The 12,302-nt window shown below is 34.8% G+C and overlaps 1 protein-coding gene across 2 annotated transcripts in view; it reads left to right on the top strand.

Annotated features, from left to right (window-relative positions):
• Positions 1–12,302, top strand: part of LOC127710861 (lithostathine-1-alpha-like) — a 420,068-nt gene that overhangs the window by 367,549 nt on the left and 40,217 nt on the right. For both annotated transcript variants that reach the window (XM_052216821.1, XM_052216820.1), the window contains exon 4: positions 1,939–1,995. In XM_052216821.1, coding sequence (XP_052072781.1) covers positions 1,939–1,995 — 57 coding nt within the window. The remainder of the gene's footprint in view (positions 1–1,938; positions 1,996–12,302) is intronic.

Genomic DNA, 12,302 nt, shown 5'->3' with positions numbered 1-12,302 from the left:
AGTGTAATGTTTTTAATAACCGTTCCCATGGTGCAGTGTTGACTTTGACTGATTAATGTAATGTTTTAATAACCGTTCCCATGGTGCCAACCATGATCATTGTTGACTTCGACTGATTAGTGTAATGTTTTAATAACCGTTCCCATGGTGCTAACCATGATCATTGTTGACTTCGACTGATTAGTGTAATGTTTTAATAACCGTTCACATGGTGCCAACCATGGTCATTGTTGACTTGGACTGATTAGTGTAATGTTTTGATAACCGTTTCCATGGTGCCAACCATGGTCATTGCTGACTTTGATTGGTGTAGTGTTTAAATAACCGTTCACATGGTGCCAACCACGGTCATTGTTGACTTGGACCGATTAGTGTAATTTTTACATAACCGTTCACATGGTGTCAACCATGATCATTGTTGACTTGGACTGATTAGTGTAATGTTTTAATAACCGTTCCCATGGTGCGAACAATGGTCATTGTTGACTGTGATGGGTATTATGTTTTAATAATGGTTCCCATGGTGCCAACCATGATCATTGCTGACTTTGATGGATGTAATGCTTTAATAACCGTTCACATGGTAACAACCATGGTCATTGTTGACTTGGACTGATTAGCGTAATGTTTTTAATAACCGTTCCAATGGTGCAGTATTGACTTGGACTGATTAGTGTAATGTTTTAATAACCGTTCCCATGGTGCCAACTATGATCATTGTTGACTTGGACTGATGAGGGTAATGTTTTAATAGCGGTTCCCATAGTGCCAACCATGGTCATTGTTGACTTTGATGGGTGTAATTTTTTAATAACCGTTCCCATGGTGCCAACCATGGTCATTGTTGACTTTGATGGGTGTAATGTTTTAATAACCATTCCCATGGTGCCAACCACAGTCTTCACGCTGAGTGGCAGCCCAGGCAGCCCAGGCTTGTAATATTGCTCTCGGGCCTGTAAAAATCATATCTACAAGCCAACAGAATCTAACTAAAAATTTTCAAAAATTGAGCTCCGGGCCTGTAGATTTAGCAGTTCATCGTGAACTGCAACCACGGTCATTGTTGACTTTGATGGGTGTAATGTTTTAATAACCATTCCTATGGTGCCAACCATGATCATTGTTGACTTGGGCTGATTTGTGTAATGTTTTAATAATCGTTCCCATGGTGCCAACCATGATCATTGTTGACTTCGACTGTTTAGTGTAATGTTTTAATAATCGTTCCCATGGTGCTAACCATGATCATTGCTGACTTTGAAGTTTTTAATGTTTTAATAACCGTTCACATGGTGCCAACCATGATCATAGTGACTTCGACTGATTAGTGTAATGTTTTAATAACTGTTTCCATGGTGCCAATCGTGATCATTGTTGACTTCGACTGATTAGTGTAATGTTTTAATAACCGTTCCCATGGTGCGAACCATGGTCATTGTTGACTGTGATGATTATTATGTTTTAATAATCGTTCCCATGGTGCCAACCATGATCATTGTTGACTTCGACTGTTTAGTGTAATGTTTTAATAATCGTTCCCATGGTGCTAACCATGATCATTGTTGACTTCGACTGATTAGTGTAATGTTTTAATATCCGTTCCCATGGTGCAAACCATGGCCATTGCTGACTTTGATGGTTGTAATGTTTTAATAACCGTTCACATGGTGCTAACCATGATCAGTGCTGACTTTGATGTTTGTAATGTTTTAATAATCGTTCCCATGGTGCCAACCTTGATCATTGTTGACTTTGACTGGTGGTGTTTTGTGTCAATTTTAGTTTCAATGGTGTCAAACAAGGACCATATCAATTAATTCTGCGCTTTTGAGAAATATATATTGTTTTATTTTATATATTAACTTTTGAAAAATGTTCGATTTGTTTCGTTATATTTCGTTTTATTTTTGTTTTTAATGTATAATATTTAATTGATAGATACTGGCAATAAACCAATACCCACATCAGCACCAATAACAAAACACGAACAAGGACGTGAGTATAATGTTTTTTCACTATTTTTCTTCATTGAAAGTAAAATGTCTTCTGCAAACACTAGTTTTGTTGATGTTTACACCATACATTATTGTATTTTCCTAATAAGGTGTTTTATGCAAATAAGTTCGAAAAAAAATGATATTACCTAAATCTTTACAACTCTCTTTATTTTTTAAATTGTGTTTTCAGTACACTTTTACATTCATTGTTGATGCATCTTAATCAAAATGTAAAATTATATTTTCATAACCATTACGTTACATGAAACATTACTAGGACTCGAACATTTGATATAGCCTGTAAATAGTGATAAACTAACTCGAACATTTGATATAGCCTGTAAATAGTGATAAACTAACTCGGACATTTGATATAGCCTGTAAATAGTGATAAACTAACTCGGACATTTGATATAGCCTGTAAATAGTGATAAACTAACTCGAACATTTGATATAGCCTGTAAATAGTGATAAACTAACTCGAACATTTGATATAGCCTGTAAATAGTGATAAACTAACTCGAACATTTGATATAGCCTGTAAATAGTGATAAACTAACTCGAACATTTGATATAGCCTGTAAATAGTGATAAACTAACTCGAACATTTGATATAGCCTGTAAATAGTGATAAACTAACTCGAACATTTGATATAGCCTGTAAATAGTGATAAACTAACAAGAATCAACTGCAAAAACGTAAAGGGAATACGATACAGTAGAGATCACTCATTGATTTTTTCTTGAAATTTTGGTAGAAGATCAATTTCAATGTGTACTTTTGAAATATGCAAAGAAAAATATACATTCATGACTTGATTTTTGAAATAATTTGGTTCGAAAGTTTAGTAAAAAAGTACTTTTAAGAAAAGTAACAATACTTTTGAACGAACAGTCATAACTTAACCGGGTTTTTTTGTAAAATGTTCCCTTGATCCATGGCATCAACATGCTGTAACAAGTTTAAGGACCAAATTATTATTTTCTAAATTTATATTACTATTAGTGAAATGAAGAAATTGACAATATTTTTGCGTCTATTAATTCAGAAGTGCAGACAAAATTCGATCGTTGATTTTTTCTTAAAATTTTGGCGGAGCGTTCTTTAAACATTACTTGATTGAATGCAAAAGAAATAACTGGGGGTCCATGTGCTTGTTTCTTCAATAAAAGCAAAAAACCTTGATTTTTAATGGCAAACGGGACGTTTACCAATAAAGCGCTAAACTACGTTGAAAGAAGTTTTAATCGCAACAACGTCGTGAAATCTTTCCCGCCGTCCATGACTACGCTGTCAAGTTCAGTGGAATAGTTTTTTTTTCTAAAGCAATGATATTTATAATTTAAATTTATAAAGCTGGTAACTCGTTAATAGCATAAACTAGTTGCCAATCCTTTATGAATAGTTACGAAACTTGAATAGAAAAAGTATTCTAGAAAACTACTTTTAGAAAAGAAATGTTCGGAAACAGAAAAAGATAAATCTAATAAAAAAATAATAATTTGCATCTCTGTCCGACATTAGTCCTACAATTCATGTTGACACCACAGCTTGAGCATAGTTTTAATTATTCAAAAGACCCCGACATGACAAAATGTGAAACAATTAAAAAATTAGGACATTTGGTATGATTGCCAATGAAACAACTGTCAACCAAGCTACACCGTATAGTCAGCTTTAAAAAGCCCCGACATGAAAATGTGAACAGTTCAAACAAGAAACTAAGGGCCTACACTATAGGCATTACAATACATGAACACAAAACCATTATACCCACATTAACTCGTGTCAGCTTAAAAACTACTCTGAACATGTTTGAAACGTGAATATTTAAAGCTGTTTCGCGCAAATTCATGTCGTAATTTTCTCAATATAGTCCATTACGGTGTAGTATAACATTTCATAGGAAGTACACTTGTCGATATTAGAGCATCAAATTATCAGTTACCTAAGCTTGTCTTCAGGTTTTTTTTTTATTACGGTACATATAACTATTGACTTACTTGTCTGTATTATACCTCCAATCTAAGAGTGGTGCAACCACATTGTTTGTCCGTCCGTCCTGTTGTCCAAAAAATATTTTGTTCTTTATCTGAGAAACAGTACCTAACAGAAAGACTTCGTATTTGGTCAACAGCTTAACATCAATGAGTGGCATGGTGTGAACACTTTTCTGGTCTGTCAGATACCTAATTCCTGTGTACCGATAGTTCGATTTTTTTCTACTCTCAATATGTACATGTATAGGAGATATGCTTAGCACATCAACGGGTGCGTTTTTGTTTTGGTCTATAATACGGGGTTTATAACTGTGTCTCTTTAACTGACAGTTCTTCTTCTTACACATATTCCACTGATTAAATTCTAAAGATGCCGTAAAATTTTTAATGTACCTTTTCAAAGTCAGGAACAGTATGAGGCGTTGTCTTTATTTATTATGTTATTTTGTCATTTTGTTGATAGTCTCTGTTAGAATTATCCGAAACAATTCTCCATACAATTTAGAGTTTGCCAAATGGTGTAGATACTATATTTTGATTAAGACAGTATACGTTGATATCTAAATTACTTATTGGGCTTTTTGTGTAGTTGGGTTTCTGTCTTACATTGTATCGACGTATTATCATTACAAAAAAAATATATCTTTTATTCATTTCCTATATGAAATAAAACACATAGAAAATTATGAATGTGGATTTGATTTTTTTCACGAAGTTTTAATACTGTTGAATTCATTATTAATTAATAAATATAACAATTCTCATGATATGGCCGAATTTCTTAACAGGTACTACTTCTCAAATTCGCGCAACCGGATTTATGACGTCAGTGCATTTCCCGCAAATGTGACTATCTAACGCGACGTCGCGATATGTTATTGTTCTTATTAGAAATATCGCGAAATTACAACGTTCTGATTAACCCTTTCATACCGAAGTTATCCTTTTGGCACCCTCGTGCGCATGCCGAAATGATCCTTTTGGCACATCGGTGTAGATGCCGAAATTATCCTTAAGGATACCTAAATTTCTATTTTTAGACTATCGCAATCAAGAGTGCAATTTGCATGTTTTTACAACTGAGAACGTAGAATGGTTAAAACTATTTTTAAAACATATTTCAATTTAAGAAATAAAAGAATAAAACTACCAAAAATGTTGGCAATAAGTGTCAAATTTCGAAGCGTATCTGAAAAAAGTTTACGACTACAACAAACATGGCGGACGAGAATAATCCCAACAACATTCTCGTAAATTTGACAAAGAAAGCATAAAAAAACAGCAAAAAATAATTTCCTTTAGAACTTTACAACATATTTTAGGTTAGTCTATCAATTTTCAATCGTTTGTATGGTGTTTTAGATTCGAAATCAAGCCTCATGGTGTCTGGCAGGTGCTCGTATTCCTCGATTTTCTATCACTTTTTTGATCGCCTCAAAATCAACTAAAAATTAAGTTTCTGGTATCGTGTTGTATGTCATTAAATTCCTGTGATTTTCAAGATAATTTTCAATTTTTTTTGTTAGTGTCGTCATCCCGTGTTATTATTTTAAGAGTAATAAAACCAACAAGCTAAAAATAGAAAGCCGGAAATTGATGTTGTTATGGAAAATATGAAAACAACATGGCGGAATCACGGCGACATAACTTATACCATCCGGAATAAGTTCATTTTTTCGCTTGATTCAATTTATAAAAAGATTAAAACTATTTTCTTAGATGCTTATTAAATAAATGTGTTTATTTAGCGAAATTTTAGTCATCTTTGTGGGATAATTTTACTAAAAATAGTGATGGAAGTAAGTCTCGTCTCTTCGTAAAATATCACCCATAAAAAAATGTCGTCTGATGAATCCGATGATTTTGAAGGCTTCACCCGGGCAGAGGTCGACGAAGCTGAAGCAAGATATGAACAACAATTGCAATTTCAGGGTATAGGTGATGACACGGATGGTAATGAAAGTTCAGAAGGATCTGATAATGATATACCTGGACCTGCTGGTGATGCAGGAAATATTGATGGCTGGCATGAGGATTTCTTCTCTTCTTCTTCTTCTTTTAGGTCAACAAGGCTTCAATACTGAAGAATACATGTTGTTGCGCATGCGTGATTGACAAAAAAAAATTTTTTTTTATATGAATTAATAAAAATATTTACTAACAATTTAAGTGTTTGTATATACAGATTGTGATTAAAAAATATGCAATTTATGTACATGTTTTGGTTTGGATTTGTTTATCTGAAGCTAGAGAGAACAGCTGGTGTTAGCTGATCTCTAAAGCTGTCAACAGTGGCGGTTTCAATAACAGTTTGTGGTAGTAAGTTCCACTGAATAATTGTTTGCGGGAAGTACGACCATTTGTATGTGTCCTTGGAAGTTTGTATGTGTCTGTATGTCTGAGTATGGTTTTGTCTTGTTCTGCTGTCTGTTTGTTCAAGAATATGCGATGGAATGGCTACAAGACAGTGTATTACTTTGTAAAATAAAATAAGTCTGGTTTTTAGGCGTCTCTCAGCTAGTGGTGGCCATTTCAACTGATTTAGCATGTTTGTGACACTGCTCGTGTAATCGTAGTTGTTGTGTACATAACGAGCAGCTCGTCTCTGCACATTTTCTAATTTTGTCTGTTGATCTTTCATATGGGGGTCCCAGACACTACAACTATATTCTAGTTTGGGTCTTACTAGTGCCTGGTATGCTCTTGATTTTATTTCTGTGTTAGTAACTCTTAAATTTCTTTTTAAAAAACCAAGTGATCTGTTCCCATTTGATACTATACTGTCTATGTGCTTGTTCCACTTAAGATTGGATTGTAAGGTGATGCCGAGGTATTTTGCAGATGTTACTGATTCGAGAATGTGATTGTGGAGGATGTAATTATGCCGGTAGTTATTTTTCTTTTGTGAGATGGTAAGGTTGGTACATTTATCAGGGTGAAATGCCATGAGCCAATCTGACTCCCATCGTGCTGCTGAGTCTAGATCTAGTTGCAGTTTATGACAATCATCCTGTGTTTTTATTTCCCTGTAAATTATGCTGTCATCTGCAAAGAGTCTTAGCTTGCTATGTTGTAAATATTCAGGTAGGTCATTTATATAGATGAGGAACAGTATTGGGCCCAATACTGTTCCTTGTGGTACACCAGATGTTACGGGTACTGAGGTGGAAGAAATGCCATTGATGACGACTGTTTGTGTTCTGTCGTGTAGAAATGCCTGAATCCAATTTAGTGTGTTATTTTCAATACCATAGTAGTTGAGCTTGTATAGGAGGCGACGATGTGAGACTTTGTCGAACGCTTTAGCGAAGTCCATTATGATTAAGTCAGTTTGTGTGTTGCTATTATTTGTTTGTGCTAGTTCTTGAATAAAATCTATTAACTGTGTTTCACACGACCTTGATTTTCTGAAGCCATGCTGAAGATCGTATAATATATGATGTTTTTCTAGATGAGACATGATACTACTTGTAATGATATGCTCCATGAGCTTACAACATATGCAGGTTAAAGATATTGGCCTGTAATTTACGGGTTTGTATTTTTCCCCTTTTTTGAAGGCTGGGGCTACATTAGCATGTTTCCAGTCCTTAGGTGTTTCTCCAGTTTCAAGCGACTTTTTAAATATTAAGGTAAGGATTGGTGAGATTTGTTCCTTTAGTTCTTTAAGGACACGGCCATTGATATTGTCAGGGCCGCAAGCTTTATGTGGATTAAGGTTCGACAGTAATTTTGTAATACCTGATTCGTTGATTGTTATCTTTGGCATTTGTGGGTGGGGGCTTCTGCCTTTGTCTGGGATGTTATCATCTGTTTCGTTTGTAAATACTGATTGGAACTGTTGATTTAAAATGTTCGCTTTTTCTTCAGTGTCTGTAATGAGTTTACCATCTTTTTTCAGAGGTGCAACACCACTGTTATCAGATCGTGTGCTTTTGATGTAGCTGAACAAATTTTTTGGTTTTGATTTTGATGTTTCATATTGACCAGGTTCGTTTATTGGTATATCACAGATCATTTTTTCAATATATTTCCAATATTCTGTACGTAGTTCTTTTTGTACTGTTTGTTTCAACTTTTTGTATTTTTCTGGATCTTTCTTCCTTTTTCGATAAGCTTTGTTTTTCTTGTTTATAAGCTTACGTAGTTTGTCTGTTACCCAAGGTAATCTATGTTTGTATGTGATCATTTTGTGTGGTACATTTTTTTCTATAGATTTTATGAGGTCTATCTTAAAATTTTCCCACAATTCATCTACATTACTGAGTTTGTATTTTTCTTGTATTGTTGTTAATATTTCAATAAGATCTTTTTTAATGTTTCCCCAGTTGGCTTTATTGAATTTCATGATTTTTCTAGGTAGTTCCCGTACCCTTTTCATATTATGAGCGGGGGTTGCCACATCTTTTTACACCTACTGGGAGAACTGGCCCTACAAGAATCATGCCTCAAGATAAAAGCCCTCTTGATTTCTTCAAGCTTTTCTTTAATCATGTCCTGCTAGAGATGCTGATAGAGCAAACAGACACATATGCAAAATTACAAAAAGAAAACCATCCCAATGAAAACAAGATGCCATGGGTGAGACCAACTATACCTGAGATGAATGCCTTTTTTGGCCTATGTTTTGAGATGGGTGTAGACCGCAAACCTTCAACAAGGATGTATTGGTCCACAGACAACTTTTTGCAATCACCAATATATTCCAAAACCATGAGCCGGGATCGCTTTACTCAGTTAATGAGATATCTTCATTTCTCCGACTCTACACAACAACATCTGCCTGGCAATGAAAATTATGACCCGCTATACAAAATAAAACCACTACTTACACATTTTAATACCACCTTTCAACAGGAATACACCCCACACAGAAACATCACTGTGGATGAAACCATGATACCATTTAAAGGGAGGGTACAATTTAAGCAATACATGCCACAGAAACCACACAAATGGGGTGTGAAAGCTTGGGTTTTAGCAGATTCACAACAAAGTTATATCCAGTATGTGGACATTTATCCAGGACGAAATGCAATCCCCCAGACACACCTTGGTAGCAGTGTTGTAAAGAGATGCCTGGAAAATTCAAATTTAGTTGGTAAAGGGTACCATCTTTATACAGATAATTTTTTCACCAGTCCTGAGTTGTTTGCTAATCTGTTTGAAAACTTTGGTACCTATGCCTGTGGTACAGTAAGATACAATCGTAGAGGGTTACCTAAGGACATAATGTGTAAAAAACCTTCTGGTATCAACCTCCGTGGAGACATGAAATTCAGGCAGAAGGGATTTTTAGTTGCTTCCGTTTGGCGTGACAAAAAAAATGTGTACACTGTTTCAACAATCCATGACCATTCAACTTCACAAGTAAAAAGGCTCGTCAATAATGATGGAACTTTCACTAGACAAAATTTTGAATGTCCTAAGGCAGTAGCTGATTACACATGTAACATGGGTGGTGTTGATTATGCTGATCAATACATTCAGTACTATTGCTACAACCATAAAACCTACAAGTGGAGCAAAAGAGTTTTCTTTGTGCTCATGGAAATGGCTAAATTTAATGCCTTCAAACTGTTTCTCATGAGTCCCAACCACCAAACAAATCTGACATTCCTGGACTTTTCCATTTCTGTAGCCAAGGGGTTGGTTAATGGTTATATTTCTGAGACCCGTAGAGGAAGACCATCACTTATGCCTGTTGAGAACCGTCTTGTTCAACGTCACATGCCGGCCTCCTTTGATAAAAAATCTAAGTGCCATCTCTGTTACATGAGAAACCGAAATAATCGCCAGGTTCCTATCAAGCAGACTAAGTTTGGATGTTTGGAATGTGTTAAACACCTGTGTCTGCCTGAGTGTTTCTCAAAATACCACACAGAGAGGAACTGCTATAATTGAGAGCAGTATATTTGTTGTTCTGTTTTTTGAAGTTTGTTCCGAATTTATGACAATAGTTGACAGTTTTATTGTTAAACTTTTTTAGAAAATGGATGGAAAAAAACATTAAATACATTGACATTGTTTTATAAATGAACTTTTGTGAAGGACAGTAGCTGTTTACTCAGGCAGACAAGGTCTCAGATGTAATTGAAAACCAGACTGAAAATTGTGTAAGTCTTTGTTTAATGTTGATATTAAACACTTTTTAAGGAGTCTAAAATGTTAGAAAATTATTTTTTATGACTCAAGCTGAATGTTAGTATGCTTATATAAGGGTAAAAGAAAGACAACTCCAGCGTTGCAAATGGGAATTCAAAATAACAGATGGTGTTGTCTCCCTTCAATCAGCCTTGTTGTGTACAAAATGGCGGTCATTCACCTTCGTGACCGTCGGACGATTTTCAATCACATTTTTGAAAAAACAACTCGAACAAAATTTACTTTGTGACGAATCTTTTCAGACGGTACGTAGGCTCATTCTAGTAAACATCCATGGGTTAAAATAGAGAAATTATTGCCCAAACGCAAACGAAATCGAATGGACAATTTTCACTGACAAAACTTACGTTGAGAGATAGATAACACCATTTCGGTGTACAAATATAACATTACCTATAGAACGACGGTGTTTCAAGATTCAATAGGTCATTATAAAGACTACGAATGTTAATTTTTGAGACTAAATTCCCATCCGTTCCAGAGATATGAGCGATCAGACATACGATAGTCATTTTTGCGCGGCACCTGTCAAATTAATTCCGGTCAGGCAATCGTCTCGTGATAATTTATTTCGGCTTAAAAATTCCGCGAAAAATAATAAATCAGGAGTGAAAGTGTTAACAACGTCGCGAAAATAACACGAAAAGTTTTGAAAACATTATTATCTGGCCCTGCTACTGTATCGTATGCCCTTAAGGTTCATCATAACAAATGGACAAATATGGCCGTATTTTCACATCAAAAACTACTCTGTGTACAGACTTACCTGTGCAGTTTGGAAAGTTTTAAGGTCTGGCATCCACTAGATATATAAAAGTTAAATGCATTTTGTGTTTCAGAAAGATAAAATCGTTTTTGGATTTTGATGGGCATTTTTTTTCCTTCCTGCAGAAGGTGTAAAAATAAACAAACACCTGAATTGCATTTGATACTGTCCACTCAGTTACTACCTTTAACTCACCTATAGATGTGTAGATATCTATTGTCCATGCCAATCAAGTACAATCAATACAATACAAACCAGTTGTTACCTGAGAGGGAGCATCTCAAAGTTGTATCCCAACTTAGTTTATTTTTACACCTTCTGCAGGAATGAAAAAAAATGCCCATTAAAATCCAAAACAGATTTTACCTTTCTGATATACAAAATACATTTAACTTTTATATATCTAGTGGATGCCAGGCCTTAAAACTTTCCAAACTGCTCAGGTAAGTCTGTACACAGAGTAGTTTTTGAGGTGAAAATACGGCCATATTTGTCCATTTGTTATGATGAACCTTAAGAGTTGGGGCCATAAAAAAGAATATGTTTGTTTGCCCTAATCCTACCTACCCTGAAAATATCTGCCTTCTCAAAATCTTTTATTGTCCTGATGTGAAAAAGTTTTTTTGTCCCTCGCGTAACGCGTTGCGGGGTAAATGGAAATACCGGGCGTCCGTCCGTTTGAGCTTGTTAACGCTCTCACAGGTACATTCTTGCCAGATTTTTATAAAACTTATACTATAGGTTAAGGTAGATGGGGTGTCTAAATTATAATCCATAGAATTTTTTAATAATTTGCCAAAATGTAGTTTATATCATGCTTTTTAAAAAAAAATAATAAAAAGAATGGGTCACGGGGCTTATTTCACGCTACAGGTTGTGCAAAATTGACAGATTTTGTATAGATTATGCATGGAAAACCCAATTTTCTGCCATAAAACGAAAACTACACCATAGAATTTTGAGATAATATAAGAGAAGATAGCTCTAATAGTATGCTTTCAGATAAGAAAAAGAAAAAATGTGGTCACGGGACCCGTTTTCTTGCTACATAATAAAATAGGTAAATTCCTAACACATTCTATTGTAAAAGTAACTTTATCTGAATTATCTGCCCTTACATTTGAGTTGCCTCCCCTTATATGGCAAAGTTGGAAAAAATAGAATCAAACAAAAGTATTCTGTTTTTTTGTAAAATACAACCATAAATATGATAATTTAAAATATGTCATTTTCTATATTCAAATGAAAATTCTTACACATGAATTACCTACTACTCTCAAAATTTTCACTTTTTATTAAAGATCTAGACCGATTGTTTTCTGGTATTTGAAAATCCAAGATGGACAGAAACAAGTAATTCAAATATGGAAAAA

The sequence above is a fragment of the Mytilus californianus genome, unplaced genomic scaffold (genome assembly GCF_021869535.1).
Source record: "Mytilus californianus isolate M0D057914Y unplaced genomic scaffold, xbMytCali1.0.p SCAF_8, whole genome shotgun sequence".
Lineage (NCBI taxonomy): Eukaryota > Metazoa > Mollusca > Bivalvia > Mytilida > Mytilidae > Mytilus > Mytilus californianus.
Note: the sequence above shows the minus strand (reverse complement) of the source record. Positions and strands in the feature narration are given on the sequence as shown.